Source organism: Penicillium malachiteum, assembly GCF_028827825.1.
Source record: "Penicillium malachiteum strain IBT 17515 chromosome Unknown utg000001l:1.0-8184562.0:1.0-8186909.0, whole genome shotgun sequence".
Classification (NCBI taxonomy): Eukaryota; Fungi; Ascomycota; class Eurotiomycetes; order Eurotiales; family Aspergillaceae; genus Penicillium; species Penicillium malachiteum.
The window spans coordinates 1,518,234-1,544,145 of NW_026643094.1; the positions used below are offsets into that span (position 1 = coordinate 1,518,234).

General features: G+C 45.9%; 10 protein-coding genes across 10 annotated transcripts; 4 read left to right on the forward strand and 6 right to left on the reverse strand.

Moving 5' to 3' along the window:
• Nucleotides 1-230: 230 nt before the first annotated feature.
• On the reverse strand, nt 231-2,543 carry N7483_000577 (uncharacterized protein; the record flags this gene model as incomplete). Its single annotated transcript, XM_057084015.1, has 3 exons — nt 231-619; nt 717-1,553; nt 1,625-2,543. The coding sequence occupies 3 exons, from the start codon at nt 2,541-2,543 to the stop codon at nt 231-233; spliced, it is 2,145 nt and encodes a 714-aa protein (XP_056950164.1).
• A 1,624-nt stretch (nt 2,544-4,167) lies between these two features.
• N7483_000578 (uncharacterized protein) lies at nt 4,168-5,809 on the forward strand (the record flags this gene model as incomplete). Its single annotated transcript, XM_057084016.1, has 2 exons — nt 4,168-4,565; nt 4,651-5,809. 2 exons carry the CDS (start codon nt 4,168-4,170, stop codon nt 5,807-5,809), a joined length of 1,557 nt encoding a protein of 518 aa, XP_056950165.1.
• A 445-nt stretch (nt 5,810-6,254) lies between these two features.
• Nucleotides 6,255-6,886, reverse strand: N7483_000579 (uncharacterized protein; the record flags this gene model as incomplete). Its single annotated transcript, XM_057084017.1, has 2 exons — nt 6,255-6,330; nt 6,366-6,886. The coding sequence occupies 2 exons, from the start codon at nt 6,884-6,886 to the stop codon at nt 6,255-6,257; spliced, it is 597 nt and encodes a 198-aa protein (XP_056950166.1).
• Nucleotides 6,887-8,809: 1,923 nt separating this feature from the next.
• On the reverse strand, nt 8,810-9,340 carry N7483_000580 (uncharacterized protein; the record flags this gene model as incomplete). The annotated part of the gene is made up of 1 exon (XM_057084018.1): nt 8,810-9,340. The coding sequence occupies one exon, from the start codon at nt 9,338-9,340 to the stop codon at nt 8,810-8,812; it is 531 nt and encodes a 176-aa protein (XP_056950167.1).
• A 2,063-nt stretch (nt 9,341-11,403) lies between these two features.
• On the reverse strand, nt 11,404-12,263 carry N7483_000581 (peptide-methionine-S-sulfoxide reductase; the record flags this gene model as incomplete). Its single annotated transcript, XM_057084019.1, has 3 exons — nt 11,404-11,437; nt 11,513-11,831; nt 11,987-12,263. The coding sequence occupies 3 exons, from the start codon at nt 12,261-12,263 to the stop codon at nt 11,404-11,406; spliced, it is 630 nt and encodes a 209-aa protein (XP_056950168.1).
• Nucleotides 12,264-12,904: 641 nt separating this feature from the next.
• On the reverse strand, nt 12,905-15,987 carry N7483_000582 (kinesin family protein; the record flags this gene model as incomplete). The annotated part of the gene is made up of 2 exons (XM_057084020.1): nt 12,905-15,713; nt 15,788-15,987. 2 exons carry the CDS (start codon nt 15,985-15,987, stop codon nt 12,905-12,907), a joined length of 3,009 nt encoding a protein of 1,002 aa, XP_056950169.1.
• An 887-nt stretch (nt 15,988-16,874) lies between these two features.
• N7483_000583 (uncharacterized protein) lies at nt 16,875-17,337 on the reverse strand (the record flags this gene model as incomplete). Its single annotated transcript, XM_057084021.1, has 2 exons — nt 16,875-17,267; nt 17,335-17,337. The coding sequence occupies 2 exons, from the start codon at nt 17,335-17,337 to the stop codon at nt 16,875-16,877; spliced, it is 396 nt and encodes a 131-aa protein (XP_056950170.1).
• A 354-nt stretch (nt 17,338-17,691) lies between these two features.
• On the forward strand, nt 17,692-18,360 carry N7483_000584 (uncharacterized protein; the record flags this gene model as incomplete). The annotated part of the gene is made up of 2 exons (XM_057084022.1): nt 17,692-18,145; nt 18,209-18,360. 2 exons carry the CDS (start codon nt 17,692-17,694, stop codon nt 18,358-18,360), a joined length of 606 nt encoding a protein of 201 aa, XP_056950171.1.
• A 1,278-nt stretch (nt 18,361-19,638) lies between these two features.
• On the forward strand, nt 19,639-22,465 carry N7483_000585 (uncharacterized protein; the record flags this gene model as incomplete). Its single annotated transcript, XM_057084023.1, has 3 exons — nt 19,639-19,810; nt 19,837-22,064; nt 22,121-22,465. 3 exons carry the CDS (start codon nt 19,639-19,641, stop codon nt 22,463-22,465), a joined length of 2,745 nt encoding a protein of 914 aa, XP_056950172.1.
• Nucleotides 22,466-24,075: 1,610 nt separating this feature from the next.
• Nucleotides 24,076-24,934, forward strand: N7483_000586 (uncharacterized protein; the record flags this gene model as incomplete). Its single annotated transcript, XM_057084024.1, has 3 exons — nt 24,076-24,396; nt 24,475-24,810; nt 24,905-24,934. The coding sequence occupies 3 exons, from the start codon at nt 24,076-24,078 to the stop codon at nt 24,932-24,934; spliced, it is 687 nt and encodes a 228-aa protein (XP_056950173.1).
• Nucleotides 24,935-25,912: the final 978 nt, after the last annotated feature.

Consider the following 25,912-nt stretch of genomic DNA (forward strand, 5'->3'; position numbering starts at 1 on the left):
ATCCGCCGCACTGCATTTTTCAACACCTTTTCTTCATTTTTCACTGCATCTTCGAGGGGTTTGAGCAGATCCATAACTGATGAACTCATGTCAATTACAGGCATAGCACTAGCTGCGGACGGAGAGCCAACTGACGGAAACACGTTATTGGTATGAACTGCCCAGTTTGATTGAGGGCTGTCTCCACCGGGGATCTGATTGTCCTTCCCTTTCTCGATCTTTCCGATATCCTATGTAGAGACATTCGCTTTATCCCAAGACTTTCCATTTATGAAACCTCGCAGGTCCTTGAACCCATTTTCGAGGGAGCCACGAAGGGTATCAAGCTGATCAACTGCGTTTCGAGTATATTGCTTGGCAATGTTCTTGATGACCCTGTGAGTGCGAACAATATCGTCCCAGTTGAAGATGAAGCCCAGCCACGCCACCAAGTCCTCAAAGAATACCTTGATTTGCGTGAACAAAAACTCAATTGCACTGCTCACTGCCTCAACAGTATCGAGGATTGCAGTGTAGATCATATCACCAATTCGAGCGATGAATCGAGTGACATTGTCAACAACGTCGGTCCAGAAGCCCTGCACATCGTCCCATACATTTTTGAGGAATTGAAAAAGATCTCCCGCGGCAGTAGACACCAAATCAGAGGCACTACTTGGAGAAAAGATAGGATGAAGATGTCAATGCAGCGTAGGTCACTGGACTAAGTTGCCTACTCAGAATGGCATGCGCTTCATGACCTTCGCAAAATTTCAACTGGCCAGTAGAGATTTTGGTCACTCTGAAAATCTTCACATCACCCGTACTTCTCGTAGTATTAGTCAGAACTTTCGTGTCCAGGGAGCCGTAAGTTGGTAAAGAAGACCGGACTTCCATTAGTTTTGGGATGCACTTTGCAACCTCGTCTCGATTGTCCTTTGACACGTCACCTGGAACAAGCAATTTCATTTTCCCATTGGAATCTGGGATTTGAACGTCCAAATCCCTTCCTGACTTGATATTGGATAGTTTCTTTGCAATCTTGCTCTGTGGATCGACTTTGAGAGTTTGGTTGCCACTGATAAGCTTGAAGCAAACGGAAGGGAGCGCGTTAGTCTCCTGGATGATGGTGTCACTACCAGTGCCATCGCTTTCGATCTCGATCGGTGAATCTAGTCCAATCTTGCAGTAGCTACGGTTCACTGTAAGAGGCACCGTTTGCATGGACTCTATCCGAATGGGAGCTCCGATCGCAGGCAAGCCATTCTGATCAGTGCATTTCACATGAGTGGTGAATGTATTGACCTCGACCATGTGGCTCACATCTGTAGTGGGTAGGGTGATCTTCCGTGGGTTCCAAATGCCCGTCGATGCATCCTGTACGAACTGAAGCATGGACTGATCTTGGAACAAGGCAAAGAGAACATTGAATGCTGACTTTTGGTTGAGATAAAAGGCAAATTGGAGAACCTTTGTGCAAATTTGCATGGGTGGTGACCAGCTTGACGGTTTTGCCTCCTTTCCGATGGGGCATGTCGCGTATACCAGATTCTGAGAACGGTTGAGACCCCAAACTGCAGTCTTTGAACCGCCAGTACTGGATTCCAGGCTCGTGGCCCTGTAAAAGAGTTGACTTTGGACTCACGCAATGATGGAATAACTTGGATGGGTTCTAAACCGCTTTCTTGGCCGTCTGGGTTGAATAGATAAAGGCCATCGTCACCCGCGACGAACAGACTAGTGAGCTCATCCTTGCTGACACAAGACGAAATCCCTGTTGCACCCTTTGGGTTTCCAAGAACAGTGGAGATTGGTGGCGATCGAGGGCTCCAAATATTCTTTGATTGGGTGAAAATTAGGCTATCGGAATTTCCAATTTTGCTCAAGGTATAGATTCCATCAATATAGTCCCTCTGACGGCGACCAAGACAGCTGATGATAGAACCTTCTTCTACATCATTGGGCAATATGTGTTTGTGCCATTTGGGGGAAGAGTCGGGTTCGATATAGTATCGATCGAGAAGGCGCAGCTTGCTTGCTGGATCCTTCACAATATCAACAAACCAGGTAATAGTACCCGGTGCCTTGCCCTTGCCTTCTCTTGTGAGCATGTACATGTCTGTAATTATGAGCGGCAAAGGAGCTGAGCTTTGTGTATCATCAAACACAACACTTTGCCAGGAGATGCTCTTTTCCCATCCATTACTGGAGATCAAGTTGTTGCGGGATAGATGAACCAAATCATTGCCATCATCTAGGCTCATCACAAGAGCTACATCGATAGCCAGTGTTCCTGGATTCTGTGAAGCTGTAAACCTTTTGGCCTTGCCTTTTAGAGAGGATGAGAGGTCTGTCCGATTCCAGCCGCTCTTTGATTTTCGGACCTCACGAGCCACGTAGAAGACCCCATCAGATCCAACAGAATAGAAGATAGCATCGCCATCAGCCGTCTGAAGCACTTGGAAATTCTTTTGAGGGCTCATCAAAACGGCATGTTTTTGATTTTTAATCAATTCCGAGTCCGCTTCGACCTTGATTGTTGTGTTGGCGTTGGATGTTGCCATGACTGTTTAGGACCCTAAGAATTGTTAGATTGGCAATTCATATTTCAACGCAATAGATGGGTTGATTATTAACTTACTGAAATAGCTGTATCTGATGGTATAATGCTTTTAAAAATATACCTCTTCGCCATATGGGTTACTCTTAAGTACCCTAATGCTGGAAGAGACAACTGTTGGTCTTATAGCTGAACGTGCGACTACTATGAGGGATACATGCAGACGGGATCCCCAAATGAGAACCATGCTTCAGGTTTGACCGCTATCTACAAATATAGAAATAATCACAATTATCAGGCTTGATAGTACCACTGCATTTGCCTGTATGAGCCTTGCTAGTGTGCATAATATGCATGCATGATTTCCAAGACCCTTGGAAATGCCCTCCACCGTCTAGTGGTTAGCTGACGATCAATTATTGTGCAACCACTGCGTAGAATACCTTCAAGTTACTGACCAAATCTCTATGCTGCAGCTTGAATATCTTTTATTAGCCCGGGGCTAGAGGCGCAGAGACTTTCTTCAAAGTTATTAATACTTAATCGACATTTGGAAAGTCAATATTTGAATAACATTGTTGAGTATTATGTATATCTACTACTATCTATGTATGAGGGTCAAACGCAACAGCCTTTGCACATGTGCATGATCCATAGTGCTAATAAAAATTCAAACTTTCAAGCCCTAAGCTTATGTTGACGTGTACTGTCCATGGTTATATCCATGGATGGATGCATTGTACTACTTGGGCAACATACATCGATTAATTGATGATCTCCAAGAGCTTGAATGATATTCAAGTTCCAAGGCCTAGGTCAAAAATGCTCTTATCATCTCATGGCTGAGTGAAGATCTCTCTTATCCCTTATGTACGTAGAAACATTTTCGGACTTGAAAAATTAGATGAAGGCACTGTGACTCGAAGATAATTTCTGACCTTGGTACTCAATGCATAGCGATTCCAGTATCAATGCCCGATCAACACTACATAAGCGCCCAATATCCTGCTGAGTACCACCAGTTGACGATCTATCAGAGCTGAATGCAACGCTCTTCGCATAGCATTTGAAGTTTTGAACTTGGCGTTGACGTGTCCCGTGTAGGCAGCACTTGAGTGTACTACCAACATACATTCAGGATTTCCAAGAACCTGACAAGTTGGAAATACTAATCTTATGATCAACTAGTGGCTGGCTGAAGGTATCTTCCAGCCCTTACTTATAATCATGCCTTTTGGGCTCAAACACTGGATCACCGTGCTGTAACTTGAACATCATTTCTCATCTCGGGACTACTCACTACACAGAGATTGTAGTTTCAACGCTCAATCAGAAGTTTCAAGCCCAATTAGCTTGCCAATTAATATGCATATACAAGGGATGAATGTAACACTCTTTCCATCTTGGTGTGATGATCAATTTCAAATGTTTCTAGGTAACGGTTGCAAAAACGCAACTTTTACTAGGTAATCTCAGAGAATGAATTCCAAGGTAGGAGGGAAAAGGCATAAAGACTCAGATAAATACCCAGATTGTTTCTTTTCCATTCAAAACAACCAAAAACCACATAGCAACAACTTCCACACTGCTTTGACAGTCCTATCAAAAATCTCGTCTTGATTTTCACAATGACTTCTTCCGAGCTATCCAACTTTCGATATGGTTATGACTTCGTCGTAGCCGTAACACAAGAGAGTATCAATATCGCCATCAAGGATTTTCTCAGCAAACTTCAAGAGTCAGTGGTTCGTGTTTGTTATATGGCCGACGCGAAAGGAAATCCAGTTCAGGGCGATTTCACCAAGCTCGGAACTGATCCATTTAAAATCCAAAGCATAGGCCGCGATGTCGATGACAACGCGGATATCCAAAAGCCGAACAAAGCTCGATTCATTAGAGGCTTTGAGGCAAGACTCGGTCTCCCTTCGATGTCAGATCCGACCAAAATACCGAATCTAGTGAAGCTGGGCTTTCAAACAAGCGCAGTAGACTTCCTAATGATGTGCTCCCGATTCACCATCGTCCAGTATGTTGATAAAACTCGGTGGGACTGCGCGAAATGGATAAATGTGTCACAACCAAATGATGAACCATGGACATTCGCGCCAAAGTGAATATGAACCTGGTCACCGTTGGGAAAGATGGATATGGATCTCTACCACCTGCCGTCCAGGAAAAAATCAAAAACATGGGGAGCCAGGTTTTCAGTGTACAACAACTCCTGTTCGATTTAAACAATGCCGGATTGGCAGCGACACAGCCCAAAATCGTCGGTGTCACAGAGGAAGCCAGGACAATGCTTCAAGAAATCTTTCTTGCAAGCTACTTCCAAGAAATGAAAAAGGATGGAAGCCCACTCCTGGGTTGTATCATCAAGAAGGAATCAAACTCATTGAAGCCGACTCTCACACTGACTCAAATGGGAAGCCTATTGAAGATCCAACCGATGTTCAGCAATCAGCCGCAACTCTCAATTATCTTTGTGCTGCAGATGGAGCGAAACTGCCACCGGCGGTTCCTTTCACCTGGAACTGGGTCGATGCTTCTGAATTGGATAATCACCACGGCGTTATTGCCATCAATCGCAAGAGCTTTGCGAAATACATTGAACATAATTTGGAGTCTTTCGTCCGAGTGAACTGCATTGACGTTATACAAACCGTCAGGTATCTCTGGGACGTGGTTAAGGTTAGCTACAATCACAAGATCATCTGGCTTGACTCCTCGACAAAAATTGACTGGGTCCGTCACGAAACCGGTTCCAAGATTCTCAGCTTCAAGTGGCATAAGAGTCATGAAGACAGCACCATGGCAGGGGTGTATTACATGAGAATGGAAAACACATACACGGTTGACGTCGAGTCTAAGGACAAAACTATTGTTATTACACAGGACTTGAAATTCCGACTCAAGATCAAGAAAGACGGAGCTTGGAAAGATGCTATGGTAATTGACAAGGAAATCATCGATGCTTCTACTCTGGGAGTTGACAAGAACGGGGAGGCCACTGCACAACTTACGTCGATACCAAACGATCAATCCGAGACCGGCAAAATTGATGATATCAGCAGTTGGTTTACTGGTTTCAATACCTTGATGGACGAGATAAAAGGGGAGATACTACCTGAAGTGTCCCTTGCATTTGGAGATATACCGGTCTCTATTGTGAGTAACTACGTATTTCCTGGAGGAAACACTTTTATCCTCAAGGATATTCGGTTCTCTTCAAACCAAGACTTGATCGCATCGTCTACATACGGCGATAAGTGAGAGAAATGGTTTTGTTCGCAGTCAGAGGAAATACCAAGAATGCTACCAAGTTCCATCTATCCAGATCTCCGAGTCATAGTAACCTGAAGATTACTGCGTAATAATAGTATTGACGTAGCCCAGGATTTTCACGGATTAAGGTAGAGACAACATTTTAAAACACAGGCCGCGCACTGTTCAGACAGATGTATAGTACTGAAACCACCGATTTAATTTCTTCAAGTTGGTTAGAGTCAAATTGGTGCCCATTATTGTCTACTACTAGTATTGGAGTGTGTGGAAAAACTTTTTCCGAGGCCGGTGGATTGAGATCTAATGGTATTGATTTGATATTGTCATCGTGACAAGCCAGGACATCGAAAGGAAAAGAAAGATATCGGAGCCACAGGAAAGCCAAGAAACTCCAGATGTCTGAGAAACATCCGATGACTCTTCTGTTGATTCGTCATCTCGATTTGTCCTTGACATCCTTCAAATGCTGCACTCCTTGCACCTCCTGCATCTCTTGCACCTCTTGCGATCTTTGCAATCCTTACAATCTTTGAAATCTTCGCACTTCTTGCACTTCTTGCACTTTTTGCGATCTTTGTATTCCTTGCACTCCTTGCACTTCTTGCGATCCCCTTTATCCTCATGGTGATGGTGGCCTTGCTCGGGAGCCGGGATTTCCTTGACCATCACAAAATTGTAATCTCCCCCTTTTACAGGAATATAAATGACTTGTCCCTGGCCTTGATTCATCTCAACCGAACAACCTTCAGTAGTGAACAGAAGCCGGGCATTGGGATATTGTTTGAAGAGCCGAGAGACAGATATCAAATTAGGGATAACCTCCTCAGGCTCAACATCCGGAGAGAAATATAAAGTATCGTGAAACTCAAGAGTTTGGAATCCACCTGCCGACTGAACTGTGAATGTCATTGTCCCCTTAAACTCAGAGATGGCGCTCCCACCGCCGAGGCCCCAGATCTTCTTTCGATAAGGCGTTGTATTTGTGAAAAGCTCTTTTTGGGAAGACATGTGGTTGCGCGCACCCGAATCAAGGCAAACCAATAGGTCCTCTGGATAGGAGGGCATAGTTTTACCTTTCCCAATGTTGGTGACTTAAGCTTGGTAGAGGCTGGTAGAGGTAAAAACCACCTGTAGATAATTATGAGTGTGTGAGTGGTAGCTGAGAGAGGAGATTTGCGGACATGAAGACTGGAAAGCACCCCTACTTATACTTGATAGTCTGAAAATTTGGATAAAAGAATCAAACACACTCACATTCGAAAAGTAATTCAAAAAGCCCTGGTTTGTGTTACGAGATATTCTTTCATATTGAGTGGATATCTTTATATGCCTGTCCTGTGTAGAACCAAAATTAAAAGAGTCAATGCTCAGAGTAACAGCCCTGGAGGTTGCTAACAGTCTTGGAAATTTCAGCAGGAAATTTCCGGAAATCTCTTGAAATATGAGTCAGTGAGGTTGTTAAAATAAAATGATGGGTTCATATGTTGTTATCCCAGATTATACCAGTAGAATCCATGATGTCTCACGCTGTCTCAGAATTACCATGACTGGCAAAATGGCGACGAATTCCTTGTCGATCTCGTATATAGAGAGCATCAATGTCTCGGCCTCTCAACATGAACATTGCCTTTCTTGAAATCATTGGTACGCAGAATCGGAGCTTTCAGGCACCCTTAGGCATTTTGAAAATTTTTTACATAGTCTCTTTCAACGGATCGACTGCATCTGTCCAGGTCTGGTTTTCCGGTCCTTGAGCTCAGACAAACATCCCTGGGCAGCGCTGGAATTGACAAACAGATCTCCAGGCCCATATGATAAACGAAAAGCTTGAGCTACTGTTGACCTTTCATGTAGGGAATATCCTTTTGAAGGTCTATGTATTATGCAGTTCAATTTTATTGTCCATCATGCGGCCTGCTATTCTGATCATCATGGCTCCAAATAGAACCCAGAAATGGGGATTTTCAAGGTCCAGCAAACGCCTGAGAAACTTGCGCTCTCATTGAAATGGGGGAAATATTATCAAAGCTAAGAATGTCCCGTGAAAATAGCACCTTAAGTTCAAATGTTGACATCTGGAGTTGAGACGTCAAACATTTGAATTTGATAGAGATTCTTCTCATTATCAAACCGATGTACGTTTCTCCCCTGTGCTCTTGGCTATCACCTCTAGTTCCACAAATTCAGGCCTAATAATTGTTTAACTATATATAAGTTTGCCGTGGAGCATAGTACTGCAGCATTTTTTACAGGTTCAGATAGAGATAAAAAAAAGCCTTGCTATCAAGTGAAGCAACCTTCAAGTTAGAACCATTCAGTTTACTCGTCGAATGATAGGTAGCCCTGGAGGTAAGTCGAGCGGATGGCACCGCCGTGACTCAATTTTGACAGAGCTGGTTTCTAGCTTCAAATCTTGGTCCTACTAATTATGACATCTGGATCCATAGTATGTATGGGTGAAGACTGGGCATAGTAACTATAGACATATCTACGAGTACGAATAGCTTGAATGGGCTACTAGTAATTTTGAAAATGGTTCATTTAGAGACATTGATTGATATTGTGAACATGACAAGCCAAAAAGAATTGAAGAGACAAGAAATCCATTATTTGCAACAATAAAACAAGGAAAACTCCAAAAATGAAATCCTCCAACTCGTCTGATTGAATTCGTTCGATCTGCTCATGGGGCTCGGTGGCGATGCTTACAGCACGAGGACTCAGAGTGATCTGGGAGTTTAGTGACCATAGGATCTAAAGGTAGGAGTGCCCACTGAATGCAAATAAGGCCCCTCTGTTGAATATTCATATTTATTTCCGGCTTCGTTCCCGTTTGCATCATAGTATGGATATGTGTCCACATCCATGTCTTCATCTTCATCTTCATCTGCAACTGGGGATAAGGACATTTGTTTCCGTCTAGACACAGGTGGCACAGATGATCTAGGCGTATCCCAGATTGAGGAGCGTCTCGAGCTAGAGGTCGAGCTAGAGGTAGATGACAACGACTCTAGACGGGGAAGTCCAGGGCGAAAGGCTTCTCTCTGAAGGAGTAGACATGCCCGAAAGAAAGCCTGGGAACTTTGACAAGCTGAAGCTGAAGCACCCTTTCGGTTCAGCCTGAAGACGAATAACACCGTTGCCCACATTGAGCTCAACTGAACAACCTTCAGGCGTCAACTGGAGTCGTGAGTTCGCATGTTGCTTGAAGAGCATAGAAATAGAGAGACAAGTGTCGTTGCTCCGGGGCACGTATAAAGCATTGGGAAGCTCAAGAGTTTGCCATCCGCCTTCAGACGGACAATCAATCGACATGGTCCCGCTAGACTCAGAAAAAAGCTCCTCGTCGGTAGGACTGGACAATCGCCGTCTATTAGGCACAAGGCTTTTGAACAATTCTCTGCGGTAAGAGATGTGGACGGCTGTGTCTGAACCATCAAGACAGACTGACCAATAGTCCGGAGGGGAGGGGGAGGAGGTAGGGGACCATCCCCCAGGGTTTGGCACTTGTCCAGCCATTGTCTCAAAGCTTGAACTTGACTGGAGAGGAAGATAGGCTGAGCGCAAGGGTGAATGAGGTAGTGGGCTAACTAATTCTGAGAGTAGTTTCTGAAGAGGATTGTTAGTTTGATCTGGGGACTGGAAAAGTAGTCCTACTTATACCCGATGAAGTCCAATTGCAGATTGGATGTATCAAAGCAGCATTCTATGCAAAAGACATCGCTTTGTGATCATAAAGATTTTTGTGTCCTAGCTTCCTCTCCATTAAATCTTTGACATTGCCGACCGATTATTCAAATCAGATTCTTTGTCCTGATTGTTCTCAGGAAAATCAACATATTATGTGCCTCAGAGCTGCGACTTCCAAGACGGTGGCAAATTCATTGTCAGCCACCTGGGCACCTGGACACATCCAAAGCTGATATACGGAAAATATGCATGGTTGTCTTTGGCGCTCAACATAATCATTGTCATTCCAGAGATAACACCCTTTGCTCCATGGTGTCTTTCAGGAAATCAATGCATATATCTCGGTAAAAATTTCCCTCAGATCCTTAAAGCTCAGGCCATTGCCGGTAGACAGCGTTAGTATTGACAAAGAGAACTTCGGATCTGCCCAGATGTTCGATAAAGAATGAATCAAAAGTGTGGCGGAGAAAGGAAAAGGGTTACCGATTATTTTGTCACGTCGATTTCGTTTTGCTTTCCATTCAAATTGCTGTGTCGATTGAATAGCATCATGATCAAAGCTTAGTTCTGAATGCCTCCAAGTTTTAATCAAATGCAAGGTAGCCGAGACCCAAAACAGCAGGTAGCCGAATTAGTAAAAGAGCCCTGGAGGCCTGCATATTAGGCCTGGAGTAGCTCCCCGTGTAAGGGTTTGATATGACCAGGGAGTCTCTGAACTTGGTCTGCGTGAAATCCGGTGTCTTTTTTTTTATTTTTATTTTTATTTTTTTTGATCATATTCAACCTTGGAAATGTTTGATATTATGCCCGGGCGTGACCTCAGCGTCTGTCATCTTTTTTTTTCTTCTTCTTGTGCTTTCCCTCGCTCATTAGCTTAGCATGATCATCTCGCTTTACTATGGGAGGATTTGAAAATAAAACTTTCAAAAAACCATATGCTTCAATTCCATCACTTGGAATTCATGGCGTCGAAGTGGGCCTTTTCGGTAACCCGATTCAGTGCCTAGATGCTTCGAGGTCCCGCCCTGAAGACCTCCGAGTCGGGACAGTGCCAGCTTAGACAGAACCTGCTCTAAGTACCAAGATATACCTAGTAAGACACATTCGATGGAAGCTGGAGAATAAAGCAAAGAAAAGAAAGTGGACTGCAAGGCCACTCCAGCTTTTGTTCAAAACGAACTAGTTGATCGTGCTCTCGGTGGTTCTAATCGTTAAGGCTTGAAAAGGGAAGGAGCCGGGAGATGGTTGGGGGTCACGATAGTACCTAGGTATGGATAATTGTAGGGATATGATTGGGAGCATGATGACCGAAGCTCTGAATGCCTCTAGATCTCAATATAGACGAGACTTCAGAACTTCTCAAATTCCCTCGTACCGAAACGATATGTGTTTCTCTCTGCTACTCTCTTGGCTGTACAATAATTTGCGGCTGTTTCCATGACGGTCCCCTGCCTGACATTGAGAAAATGAACACTACCTGTCCACTTGTATGTAGATTGTGCAGTTTCACTTGCCCTACGTGGCTCAGCCTGCGATCTGCTGCGCCATGTAAAGTCATTGGACTACCAGTAGTTCGAAGCCGTAGGAGCCAAATTGCAATGCGGTATTTTCAATGGGAATTGCGAGTCTCTTTGCAATGCAACCAGAGAGCTTCCTTGTGCAGATGTTATATGCATGACCGGGAGGACGCCTTCAACGAAAGAAGTATGACGGAGATGTCGGTATATGATTACTTTTGTATAAGAAAGAGTGGCCCAAAGAATAGAGAATGACCAACTGTATATGCATCAAAGAATGTCCAATTATTTTCAAGCGGAGACATCAAACTTCATAGCATTATTTCCAAACATTGAGTTGAACCAAGATTAATATCAAATCTTCGACGCACCGAGTCACTCCGAAAGAGGAGGGAAATCACGGACGAAGCTAGAAAAAAAAAAGAGAAAAGTCAGCTCACAACGTCCAATATGGGACGGAAAGTGCAAGGTTTGGGATACGTACTGGGCAGGGCACTCATATCCAGCCGGGTTCTTGTTCAAGTACAGCTGGTGGTACTCTTCGGCATCCCACCACTGACCCGCAGGGACAACCACAGTAGAAACAGGAGTCTTATACCACTCCTCGCTAGCCTTCTTAGTGATAGTCTCGGCAATGCTCTGCTGCTCCGGGCCGTGTGTAAAGATGACACTGCGGTACTGAGTACCGACATCGGGACCCTGACGGTTCAAAGTCGAAGCATCGTGCATGCGGTAGAAGAACTCCAGGAGCTGGCGGTAAGAAACAACGGAAGGATCATAGGTAACCTGCAAAGCCTCGGCATCTAAACCACGGAAAGAAAGAAAAGGAATCAGTATTCATATCATCTAAAATATTCCCCGCACAGGATTATGCATGCAAACCCAAAGTACCAAAGTTTGCGGAGACCCCGCAAGACACCGGAGCTTCGGACATGCACGGAAAATCGTTTAAACTTACGGCCAGTTGCGCCAGAGCAAACAGCTCGGTAGTTAGGATCCGAAGTCTCTCCTCCACAGTATCCAACCTTTGCCTCAAGCAGGCCGTTGCCGTTGCCGAAGTTCTTGCGGAAAAGGTGCTCGACGCCCCAGAAGCAGCCGGCGCCGATGGTAGCCTGTTCGGTGGACATGTTGCGCGGCTGGGATTCTGGTACGAGGGATAGGATAGGAGCGCTAATGGAGAAAGGGCGGACAAGTCGTGAAAAGAATGTTGAGGCGATCGGGGCGGCGAAAGTCATCAGAAATTATGGTGGGGACCAGTGGAAGTGGGGTGCGGACTGGAGACCTGTCAGGCTGTCACCTATTGATGTGGACAGAGCAACACAATGGGATTGAATATAGATTAAAAAAGGCCGTAGAATAGGACGGGTTATTGAAGGAGTAGGAATCAGCTTAACCTAAAGCTGTCATGCAGTGGCGTCATTCTGTCTGACAAAGCAATACCCCATGAGACCTAGAGCCTTCCAGGGCTTGAGGTGGTGTGCCATAAGCGGGTCAAGGCTCTGTATAGAGCTACTGTATTTCTATGATATTTACTTGAAAAGAGAGAGATTATACTCGAGAAACTTCAAGTTGATCTGGATACTAAGAGACAAAAAAAGACCAAGGTCGCTATTGTACAAATGGAGAAAGAATATGTTAAGAGAAACGAAAATGAGACGGCACAGGCACATCCACAAAACGTAGTCAACGACACGAGAGAAACGAAAAGCAAGCCAGTACCGTAAATGTATGATTCATCCATGAGAGCACAGCACTCAGGAAGAAAAAAATGACAAGAAAAAGAAAAAGTGGTATCTTGTACGCCAACTCCATGCGAGCTCCGACACACCATTTGGTCGGACCAGGGAAAATAAAATGCACAGAGAAATAGAATGATCTACCGCAGGCCACTGGAGCTCCATTCCTGGGTATTTCCAATTGAAGGCGTAGCCATAGCGGTGAGTCGCAGGGCATCACGGCCTGAGAGACTACCATGTCGAGGTCGACCATCTCCTCCCAAGGTGGTTCGTCGTCCTGTGTTCTTCATCACGGGCAGTGTATGAGGACTGAACACTCTGGGTTTGGTCTCAACTTCCCGCTCGCTCTTGACCATACGGCGGGCCTGGGAGGCGGTGAACATCGTGGCCTCGCTGGGAGAGCTACCATATGTGTTAGAGCTGGGGCTTCGGCGACGATGGATTCGAAGAGAGTTCGCGGATGGGCCAAAGTGTCCGCTGGAGATACGACGCATGGCAGAGTTGATCTTGATTGCATCCTCTTTATCGGTCTTCCAGACGTCTTTGGCTTCGACTTTGTTGTCAGTAACTGGACTGCTCAAAAAATTCCCACTCGGGCTCCGAACAGCGATACGAGAAGGTCGCTCCGGCAAGGTACGATTCAAGAAACTGCTGCCCTCAATATCACGAAGTGGGGAGACATTCCGGTTGTAAAGCGGAAAAGAGGCAGTGGGAGGGGGTGCCAAGGGTGAGCTATCAGTTCGCGGCTTAGACAGAAAGCCAGCCTTGAATCGGCTGTTGTTCTTCTGAATGTTCAGAGTTGGCTCGCCCGATGGACTAACAGATCGACGAATATTGCATGGAATGGGAGATGATGATCGTGGAAGAGCGGGCTCATAGGTCTCCTCTGAAGTTTCCTCAGAACTAAACTCATCCGTAGACTCGGGCTTCTGGGGCGACTTCTGGAATTCGGTTAAGGGGGCATCTTCCTCATCATCCTTCCAGCGGACTGATCTTTTGGTGGCCTTGGCCTGCGATTTTTTAGGTGAGAAGCTGACGCTCTTGCGGCCGGGTGCAGCCCGACGACGACGAGGCGAGCCCTTCATTGGTGAAACAGGGGGAGCTGGCGCAATTTGGATTGAAGGCTGAAGGGTCTTCATTGGCGGAGGCATGCTCACCATGCTGAACCTCTTCTTGGCCTTCGACGGGCTAGCTGGCTTAATAGGACTTGGAGGCAATGCAGGGAAGCTGCCGTCGGGCTTCACGAGGTTGGATGCAGCGTTAGAGCATGTTTCCAACATCTTCCCAAGAATTAAACGACCTCTCTGGATGGCGTCGGTTGCGTTAAGGTGCATAATATCTTCAATGGAGGACATGAGCTCGAATTGCGCCTGAAGCAGTAATTGCACAGCAATGGCTTCGCCAGCCTTATCCTGCTCCACAACGGCAGTCAGAGCCTCGCGCTCTGCATTTGATCGGAGAAGCTCAGCCTCTCTCTCCAAGTTCGCATAATCGCTAGCATCACTAATATCAAACCCCTGGAGCTGCTTGGTCGCATTCTCAACGGCCGAGTTCATGCCACGGTCCCAAGAGCACTTGGATAGTCGCTGATTGTAGTGATGTCTGCTGCCTTCGAGCTCGAGGAGAATACCCTGTGCGCTCTTGCGAATGGCATACAAACTGGCGATGCCTTCCCCATCATCACGCGCAGCGCAAACAGTATCAAACGCCGCAATCCAGGAGGACAGAATACCAATCCTGCGGCTAATCTGTCTTAACTTCAACATATTGTTGGTCTTCTCTTGTCTCTCTGGCTGAGCATGTTCGTATGCATTGCGAATCCGAGCAACGCCCTCGCGCATGACAGCGTCTTTCTTCTCAGTCTGCTTCTTGAATTTGGCAAATGCGACGTTTTCGTAGTCCTTTTGCTGCGCCTTGAGCTCATTGATCATTTTCATTTGTTCATCAATCTTGACAAGGAAGTCCTTAACGTGACGATTCACGTTGAAGACATTTCGAGTAACCTTGGTTTGGATATTCTTTGCCCGGTTGGCATATCGCAATGTATTCTGAGTTTCGTCAAAATGCTGACTCGAAGGGCTGACACAAACAATCATGACAGTCTTGCAGTTTCCGCCGAGGGCAAATTTGAGAAGTCGGGTTAGTTTCGAATTTCGGTAGGGGATGTGGTTCCGTTTTCGAGGATCGCAGAGTGCGTTAATGCAGCTACCCAGGGCCAGGAGTGACTTGTTGATGTTGGCTCCCTCAAGAAGACGGTCGCCGCGGTTTTTGGTGGCACTAGCTCGCTCACTACCGGCAAGATCAATAATGCTCAGGGTAGCCATGGTATGAGGCTCATTCACATCAGCGTTTCGATCCTTCTGGGCGACGTTGATTTGAAGGACGGCGTGGGATCGAGAGGAAGTCGCATTGGCTTCTGTTGGGGACATGGTACGGCATTCGTTGCCACGCACGATCATATCCATAACCTCCTGAACATTCTGAGGATGGTGGCTTGACAAACCAGGTACTGAGACTGATTGGTTGACATCCTCACGCAGCATAAGACCAGACTTGCTGCCTCCTGGAACGAGCAAGTCGCGGATGGTTTCGTTGTAGATTTCCAGATAGGAAAGAGATATTTCAGTCGCCTTTTCGTTCGATCGGTCATCAATTCGCTCAAACAGCTCTTGCATAGTCATGAAAATTATACCAGGCTGTTGGGATGTTCCGGTAATAGTATGAGTCTTTCCACATCCCGTCGCACCGTAAGCAAAGACTGTCGCGTTATAACCGTCGAGGACGCTATCGAGAAGGTTGCGGGTTGTTGACTCATAGACCTCGCCCTGAGAGGCATTTTGGTCGAAGATACGGTCGAAGGCAAAAGTCTGGTCTTTGACGCGTTTGCCCTGGGGCACCACGCTTCTGGAGAACTTCTGGACAGGGTTGTCCTCTGGAGGATCAAAAACGCTAGTAAATGAATGTCAGTAAGAAAATTTCCCTCTACTCAGCTGGTAAATTTATTGATCAGGTCTTCCACATACAGACATCGATCGTCAATCACCTTTACAATCGACCGTATTCCCTTCTGATTTAGTTTTGGCGTGGGCACACCTGCCAGTGATCCATCGCCGAGGAAAAGAGGGCCATCGTCGGTCTTCGTTATCTGAGCTGCCTCTCGGATAGTGAAAGGTCGAACGCGGACGGTAACCGAGATTGAGGAGGCACCATCAGGGGCAGCCATGGTCGAGGATCGGGTCGAAAGCCGCCTGCACGTCGCTGTTGCGGGGCCGTTATGTCGAAGCCTTATCGCGACCTGCCTTCGGCACGGCCTGGAGTTGGATGGGTGGTTGGGTTGTCGAGAGTTAACAATGGGAGGGCGAAGAATGTGCGGAGTTAATGGGTATGGGGTTGATGGGATGCAGTATTCTCCGAGGGAGTTCTGCTGGAAGTGATTTCATTTGTTGATTCGTGGCACTTGTTGTCCACTCCTGGTTGCTCTGGGCAACGGTTTGGAAGTGGCGGTTAGCCTCAAAAAATGCGTGGCAATTATTCCCAATACTCTTAATTCCAAGATCTACTATGGAATTTATGTTTTCATCACGCACCATATCCCTGTTAATATACGCACTTACTTGTCTCAGCTTCAGAATTGTGGGGACGATCGCGATACATCCCAGCTGAATGAACTAATTATAGAAAACTTCCAAAATCTGTAGACGTCTAATTGCCAAGTAGCAGAGTGATGGCCTTCAATTTACCTTATAGGAGCTAAATTGTCTTCGCACGATCATGATTAGATTATCAAACAGCTAGGCCAACCTTCATGCTTGCATGCTATCTAAACGACATGTACGGAATACGGAGTAGATTAATCATTGATTGCATAGACCAGGCAGTAGCAACTTAAAAGTAGATCGTATTTCTTTATCTCCATAAACTCATCAAGCATCGCTAAAGGTAGAGCAAAATATGAATAGAATAGGGGGACATTTGAACGCCATGGCACCATGATCATAAAGTAAAGCCTCTCCCCGCCACCATTGAACGCCACAAACCCCGGTGATCTCTCTTTGGGGTCGTATTTGCTATAAGACTTGGGGAAAACTGATGTTCACTAGGCCCGCATGATTACTCCTCATCATATTCACCATATTCGGGTATGAGGATGTCCCAACTATCATCATCATTGCTTTCGTCTCGGAAGCGGAATGCAATCAAATCCCCATTTTGACGGCGAACTTCCTCGATGCTGTCGCCGGATTCTTCAGGTATCACGAGTAGTTTCCAACCCTTCGCAGGATTGCTTCGATCAACGGGAACACCAAGCTCGATGTCTTCTGGCTGCTCGGGAATCGCATCACCATTAATATCAGTCAGCGAGCGAGATTTCAAGCTAAGCAAAATATTTTCTTTGGCTTTGGAGAGGTTGTCGTGAGGCTTGAGCTCGACCAGAACGGTAATTTTGTGTTTCCTGAATAGGACGGTCAACCCGAACATGTCGGGGTGGGATTCACTTGCAGCCTGTTCAAGCTTTAATGTTAGCTTGGACTGATGCTACTATAAGACTAGGAGCGTCTTGCAGTCTTACCATCTTTTCAGAGCACTTTTGCTATGTGATGGATATCAGAGGTTGATTTGCCAAAAAAGTATTTACTGCTGCTGCTGACGTATCGCGTCGCCGCATGCTATCTTGACCGCCTTCGGGATAATCCCCACGACTCCGAAATTCTACTGACTTGACGATACACGGGTTCTAACGTATGAACTTCACGTCGCATGCAATTGGTTTTCCTAATCATTCAAGTTTTGCAGAAGTTGACCTCAAGCTTGAAATAGGTCTATCCATTGCTCTTCTTCATTTTTTAGGGCACACGGCTTCTGTTCATCCATAATCGCCCTACCTAAACCTCCAGCAACCACACCTGCAGCTTCCAAAGTTCTAACAATGCAACCTCAACCAATCTCCCCCGAGGCAGCGGAAAATTCACTTTTTCTAAAGCTGGTACACTGGCACAAGCTTTTCGAATCAGACACCCCACCCCGACTTGGTATCGATGTTGAAAAGCGCATACATTATGCAACTCTCTCCGGATTTGTTTCTGGATTGGCCCTGGGATATGCTCATGGTAGCAAAAGAGCAGGCCTAGTGTTCAGAGCAGAGAACGCGCATCGATTTCCAACATCTTCCACCGGGTGGTTCCAATATCACAAGACAAAGAACTACATCTCAATTGTTGGTGGTGTGAAGGATGGAGCCAAACTAGGACTCAGACTGGGGACAGGAGCGCTAGCATTTTCCTTATTTGAGGAGACAGTGGATTATGCCCGACATGATGAGCGAGACTTTTTGTCAACAGTGACGGCTGGCTTAGCATTTTCTGGAATCTACAGCTTACTGTGTATGGTTACGGAAATCCCTTAATATTCAAAGTATGTTTGACTAACTTTTATCATACTTTTAGCTCGCCATGATGTTTTTACAGCAGCCCGTACCGCAAAGCTTGGTTTGAAGCTGAGTTTGACATATGGTCTCCTGCAAGATGCCTTGGAGACTATGAAAGGAAACCGCCCGCGATACCTAGATTTCTTCCTGGGCAAGCGACATTCTCAATGAAAGGATGAGGGCTCTATTTGAAAACAAGTCTGGCAACACTTGAGCTTTCCTCACACGAATGTTCGTTCGCCACAACCATTACAACTCCATCCTGGATTCATGAGATCCCCATGACAAGTCTCATCTTTCAGAAGCTCATACATGAGCCAGGTTTTCCAGTCTCCGCCAGCAATAAGCAAGGCCCATGTACAGAACATCCATATGCTTCAAGGTTCACAAATTCAGAGATGGTGAGTCCGTTTGTCTAAAAGGCAGAGGCATCTCGGCGACATTGTTTGCATAATTGCATACCCTCCACTCTTTTTTGCCCTGCTTTCATGTCTGATTTGTATATCTTTTACTGTTTGATACCCTTTTGTCACTTTTTCAATTATCTCTTTCTTCTTCATGGTTGGCACGTGACCTCGATGTGTCCACCTGACTTGTATGTATGTCAGTGGGCGTTGATTGCATTAGCTCAGGCACAATTCCTGATCAAAAGTACATAGTTTGGACTTGGGTGTCTCTATGAGAACCTACCCTATTCCTCTCTAAGTAAGGAGGTAATCCCTTGGAATCTTTTTCCTATTTAGGCGGAATAACCGGATTTGGTGTAAGAACTGCCCTAAGCACTAAGATAGTTCTTGCTCTTCCCCTACAATTGTATAAATTCCATAGAGTCTTCAAATGAACCAAATGAGGCAAGATTATACCATCTCATGCAGATAAAAGCAATCTACTAGCATGAACTGTTGGGGAGGATCACCGTCTCTCTGCAGGCCCCGAAGCAATGCGGCGATCCGAACACAATTGACCGCTCTAAGCCGCCCCCACCATGATGTTAGACCTATACAAATTTTCTTTCTCTTTTGATCCCATTCCTTTCTTGTAGTGTGAGATTCTTACAATCATCATAGAAGGGTCAAATAGTGGAGCTTTCCGACAGCGGGTTCCCATAGAGTTTCCGAAGGTTTCCAGATGATCGGTGGAGCTCAACCGCATTTGACGTAGCTGAGTCCTTCCTTTCCCCCCACCTTTTTCGCCTGAAGAGAGAGAACTTCCCCATCTTCTTCTTGAACATCTTCCTTAACCCACACCCCACCCAACTTCACCCACTACATCTGGTGATGTCTGTCTGTTAGTGCTCAATTTAACCCATTGGGCGTGGAAAGAATGCCGACGACCAGCTTAACATCTGCGCTGCTTTCGTCGACGTCATCGTTTTATTGACGCTCCTCTGGGTCTATGCCTGTCTAAAGTTGAACCTGTCTATTCAAATTTTTATATCTGTGATCGGATATGCGTCGCCATGGCAGGGCCGGCGGCGGGCCAACGAAGGCCGTCTCGCCCATGTCTGATAACCTGTCCCTTATACATTCCTTCGATTCGGTGATGAACCCGAACCGACCTGCGCGCCCTTCGCCCTTAGCCTCCTCCCACATTAAAGCGCTGCCCCTGGAACTGGTCGATCGTCTGCGATCGTTCCCCTCTTTCAAGCCACACCTGAATCCTTCTTGATCGAAGTCGGACAGCACCTCCGCCCACAACTCCATGCCCCGAATGACTACATCCTGACTGAAGGCGACGATGCGAGGGCAATCTACTGGTTGGTCCGTGGTGCAGTCTCAGTAACATCGCGTGATGGCGAAAGTATATATGCTGAGTTGAAGCCTGGGGCATTTTTTGGTGAAATTGGTGTGTTAATGGATCGGCCACGTACCGCGACGATTATTGCTCGCACCCGATGCATGCTGGTCGTGCTCTCTAAGGACGACTTTCGAAATATATTACCGCGCTTTCCAGAGGTTGAGCGCGCAATTATGGAAGAGGCTCAAGAGCGATTGATGATTCTAGAAAAGAAAAAGAAAGAAACATCGGCACCAGCCGTAGATGACGAACCGAGTCCAACCGGTGTGCGGAGAGGCTCAAAACGACTGCGAGAAAGCTTTTCCAAAGACCTCATCGTTGCAGAAGACGATGATTTAAGTGTCAAGTCCGTGCATAAGAAGCGGAAATCACCGAGCCCGGGCCGCCGCGATGCGGCCAGTGCTCTAGCTAACGGATTGGTGAACGTGCGTCTCTTGCTTAAAGAACTGCCTCTCTTCTCTGGATTGCCGGCCGATATTCTTCACTTCTTGGGATTGAATGCCCAACCCTCCTCTTTCCCTCCATTCACCGATATCATTCAGCAAGATACCCAGGGCCGTGAACTTTATTTCATCGTCCGCGGCGAAGTGGAGGTTTTGACTGAAAAGCGGCCAGTGAATGAACAAAATGGCAAGACTAATGGGGTTAGTCACTCTGGTGTCGAAATTAAAGCGCGTCTCAGACAGGGCCAGTACTTTGGAGAAGTGGTTAGCCTAGCTTTGGCTCCCCGAAGAACTGCAACTGTTCGCTCAGTCACCTCTGTTGAATGTCTTATGCTTAGTGGCGACATACTATCCAAGTTCTGGGAGATGTGCCCCATTGATATCAAGGAACAGGTCGAGCGGACTGCCCAAGAGAGGCTGCAGGCAGCTTCGGACGGCGACGTGGTTATGACCGACGCGATCGAGGACCCCTCTTCAATGCGCGACTTGAATATTGATGATCGATTCAAATTCACGTCTTCTCGCAGAAAGTCTATGCCTCTATTGACATTGACGGAGACAGAGCTCGATGGTCCACACCAATCTGTTTCAGGCGAGGATCAAGAGCACCCCTTGGCACGACCTTCAGATCCTGACCCGTATCTGAGTCTTGGGCTGGACAAAGTCCGGCTTCGAAGTCGGCGTGGTTCAGTGGCTCCATTGACACCAGAAGAAATGACTGGCGAACATCAGCGATACTCACCTCCTGAACCGCGATCTGCCAGCTCATCCTCATTTGCGCTCCCGGAAAGTGTCGATCTCTCAAAATCGCAAAAAGTCTCTCGATCACCTGCAGGTGCTCACTATGGTGTGTTCCCAGACAGTGTGCTGCTGAATATCTTCCGTTTCTTGGAACTCCACCACCTTCTTCGACTACGTGCTGTGTCATCTCACTGGTCTGAAATTCTGAACACATCAGAAGAAGTGATCCAGGATTTGGACTTGAGTGTTTATAACCGCAGAGTCACCGATGAAGTGCTCGTGAAGGTCATTTGCCCATTTGTGGGTAACAGACCACGCTCGGTTAACATCAATAACTGCTTTCATGTTACGGATGAGGGGTTCAATGCTCTTGCGACTACCTGTGCACCAAACTCCAAAATATGGAAGATGAAAAGTGTTTGGGATGTCACAGCTTCTGCAATCCTGGATATGTCTAGCAAAGCCACTGGTCTACAGGAAGTCGACTTGAGCAATTGCCGGAAAGTTGGTGATACCCTCATGGCCCGTATTCTTGGGTGGGTAATTCCCGGAAACCAAAGGCCCACTGAGGGTAAAAGTGCTTCTATCAAGCCCACTTTTCAAACTTCAGATAGCCTTGTTTATGGCTGTCCAGAATTGAAGAAACTCACACTCTCATATTGCAAACATGTGACAGATCGATCTATGCACCACATTGCATCTCATGCAGCGGGACGAATCGAAGAGATGGATTTGACACGCTGCACAACAATCACGGATCAAGGATTTCAGTACTGGGGTAATGCCCGCTTCACCAACCTACGCAGACTTTGCTTGGCAGACTGCACATACCTAACGGACAATGCCATTGTTCATCTGACAAATGCGGCTAAACAGCTCCAAGAGTTGGATTTGGTAAGAGGATTCTTGCTCTGCATCTCATTTGGATAGAAACTAACACTTCTACTCAGTCCTTTTGTTGCGCCTTATCTGATACAGCGACCGAAGTTCTTGCACTCCAGTGCTCTCAATTAAAGTATCTCAATATGTCATTCTGTGGGTCAGCGATCTCCGATCCTTCTCTTCGCAGCATTGGCCTTCACCTCCTCTCACTCCAACACTTATCCGTCCGTGGTTGCGTTCGTGTTACTGGAGTTGGTGTGGAAGCTGTTGCCGAGGGTTGCCACCAACTTGAGTCCTTCGACGTGAGCCAATGCAAGAACCTTCTCCCTTGGCTTGAAGATGGTGGTGCCATGCGATATGAGCCACGGGTCGAGTTCCAGATCGTTGCCTCCAACGCACGACATTCTCGATAAAGCAGAAAAATCACAAGTTTCAAATTTTGAGCCCTGGATGCCTGGGTGTCTGGGGCTGAGCATGCACACAGTAACATCCGTCGTTTTGGTGTGATTGAACGCATCAAATTTTAATTATTTGCGATAATTTCACTTTTCTCTCATGTATCTCTCTCCAGTTTCCTCACTTTGTCACCTTGGATCTACTATGGACGTCTTCACATCATTTGGGAGTTCAGGCTTCTTTGGCGGGCACGCTTTTTTCGTTTTTTGGTTGGCTTCTACACGTATAGATTGGGCTCCGGATTTGGGCTACTTTGCTTCCGAAATATGGGGTTTTGGATTCGTTTTTCCGTTTTCCTGGTTCTTAAGCTACTTGAGCATGGCTGGAGTTCCCAGACTGAACGCATATGGTCGCTTTCTATATCTAATTTCTCAGGATATGAGGTTTTCATTCTTGCCATTTATTTACGAAGATAATGCTGCCACTGCTTACGGCCTTTTTTTCTTGTCAAAAAATGTTCCCTTTTTCGTCATTGAGTTCTCGTCTCCTGAAACGTATTCGCCTGTCTCTTTTGCCTGGAGATAATGTCAGTAATTCATGTTTATGCATTACTTAAGTACTAGTATACTATGCCCAGTGGAAGCCTCCAGGGCTCTTCATTTGAGATACTCATAGTACCTAGGTACCAGAATCAAAGAGCTATGTATACCAAGTATCTCATTCATGACTCAAAATGTTTCATATGTATCAGACCAAAGCCATGTGGTCCGAGTCACCTTAACCTTAGAATAGCTCCAACATGTAGTCCTTCTCTTCTTCATCCTTTCGCCGCACCACTCCTCCCTAATCCTGCGAGCGTATAGTATATCTGCAACAATTTTCATTGGGGTATCTCAACTTGAACTTGATCATGATCCAACCTTGGAACACACGGATCTGCGAGCTGCCAACATAAAGAAATCCATGATTGAAATATTGACTCCTATCAGAAACACACAATATGTCAATGGCCACTGATCTACCCATGTGAGCTAATATTTGAAGACACTTGATCCATCACCCTCTATGCCATATGAGCTTAAGCAAAACATCTAAACACAGGACTTGTAGTCCATCATTGTTATTCTTTTCTTTCTTCAAAATTCTCTCTGTGCTCCTTGTCTTCATTGTCATTAAATTCACTTGTAAATTGTAGTTGAAGACTCCTGATATCTCTCTATCCTTCCTTATCCCTAAATCATGAATTCGCGAGGGATATTAATTTCGAAATATGGAATCTTGAGTATTTTCAATGTTGAATAAGTAATAGAAACATTCAATAGTCAGTATAACTTTGCGATCTCACATTAAGCTGTCCCATCTTTCCTCCCCCAAACCTACCACGATTCATACTTCACCGCGACTCATACTTTGCTTTCTTCCAAAATCCCATCACAACTCATACTCTTCCATCCTCCAAACCGAACAAAAAAGTTCAGACTCTCCAAGCAAATTCTGAGAAGCTCTCCTCTGGAGACGTTCTGACCAAATCTGTTTTCCTATACCTAGACTTTGCTACCTTTCTGGCCACTCCTCGTCGTCACCTTCGAAATTCATCGATCTCCTTTCCACCAACCCTCGTCTCAACATGGATGTCACTTCTTCTCTTGTTTTCCACGCTCTTTCCACCCCGTCTGAAGAGGCAGCACTGACCGCAACAAACATTCAAGCTTCTGACCAAATGGAAGCCTCATCTGTGGAGCCTGCAGTTACGGAGCCTGCCATGTCTACCACTAGCACTAGTCGCACTCCGCAGGTATCCAAGCGAAAGAAGGCGGAAAACGCACCAAAGCAGACCCGCCGCAAGCGCAACGAGCCTGAGCCAGAGTGGTCAGAGTTGGTCCGCAAGAAACAGCACCAAGACCAGGCACGAAGTACTCGCTGCCGTCAGGCGTGCGACAGATGCAAGGTAAGACCGAGCCATGATCCAATCATCCACTACCAAAAGGCAAGATAACATAAATACTAATCATGATAACAATTACAGATGCGAAAGGCTCGCTGTGACCTCGGAGGCGACCAGGCTGATGGCTCTTGTCTGGGATGCTGGGTAGACGGCATTCCGTGCAAGGTCACTGACCGGGTCACCAACGAAACCTTCATTCGTGGTGAAGCCGGTCAGCTGAGGCGCGAGCTTGCAGCCGCACAGGAAGAGCTTGTTCAAACTTCTCAGCGACTTGAGACTGCACTGGAAAATAATCGGTACCTGCAGGAGGAAAACACGGCCTTGATGCTGGAAATCCATCGAATGAACCACCCGGGGGCAGCCAGTGAAGTCCATCATCATGGGTTCACTCGTGCTAGTTTCCCAAATCCGAGCCTGGTAGGTCTTAAAATCGTGGTTCCCATCACTCACTTTCACTTTATATCTACATCTTCATGTTTGTGTTCTCTAACTAACTGCTTCTTAATTCTAGGGTGAGAGCCCTTTCAACAACCCCGAGTAGGCAGACAGCGGTTTGACCAACAATCATTCGACTGCCAGATGGCTGGCTACAATAAACACAGCTCATATGTGGATTGTGGCAGTTTTTTCGGTCGTTATGTCGTCCAAAGGAGGTTTATGGGCCTTCCAACGTTGGATGATGAGAAATCGGTAGATAGGCCGCGCACTGGGTCACCGGACTTGTTATTGGTTGCATAAAATGTGTATGAAGTCAATTCATTCTGTATGATAGTGATTGTTTTCAAATACAGCTTTTTCTCTCGCCTCTTGGGGACTTTTTGGGTAGAATGGTTGTTTTTTTAGAGGTATGTAAGGTTGAAGTTGCCAAGGTGATATGACTGCCTACAAGTGGCAGTTATCGATGTATGAGGAAATGACGCACGTGAGCTCTTAATCCTGCCTCAGGTGAGATGCACAGGTGAATTCTACATCATATAAGTAAGACCTCGAAGTATACATAGAAACACACCCCATCACTTCGAGCTCTTGAAGGAAGACTGAGACTGAGGTCATGCCCAGGCTATATTCTAACTTAAGCTTACTTCGCTTCAGCAGTGGAGGTTCAATAGCACCGTCCACCTCAGGCTGTAACCATTATCATTGATTTCTTTTTTCTCAGCTCCAACCTCAATTTTCATCCCCAATAACAGATATAATAATCTCGAAGTTTTCAATCTTTTCAATAGTTCTTAATCGCTCGAATCATTTCAAGATCAATTTATGACATCTCAGATTCAATGTTTATGTTGTAAATCGATGTTCAACTTTCAAATTGACATCAGACCTTCGAACCAAAGGGCGTATTCATCGTATTACGGCTTCTTTAAATCATTGATCAAAGTTTTAAGACTGGAGCAAAAGAGCTGGATGATTTCTTTGTACCATCTCATCAAATTGTATGCCTAGGTATGTAATTGAAGCGATAATATACAGTAAAGACAGGACATGTATTGCAGCCTAAGGTTGTGGTCCTGGAATT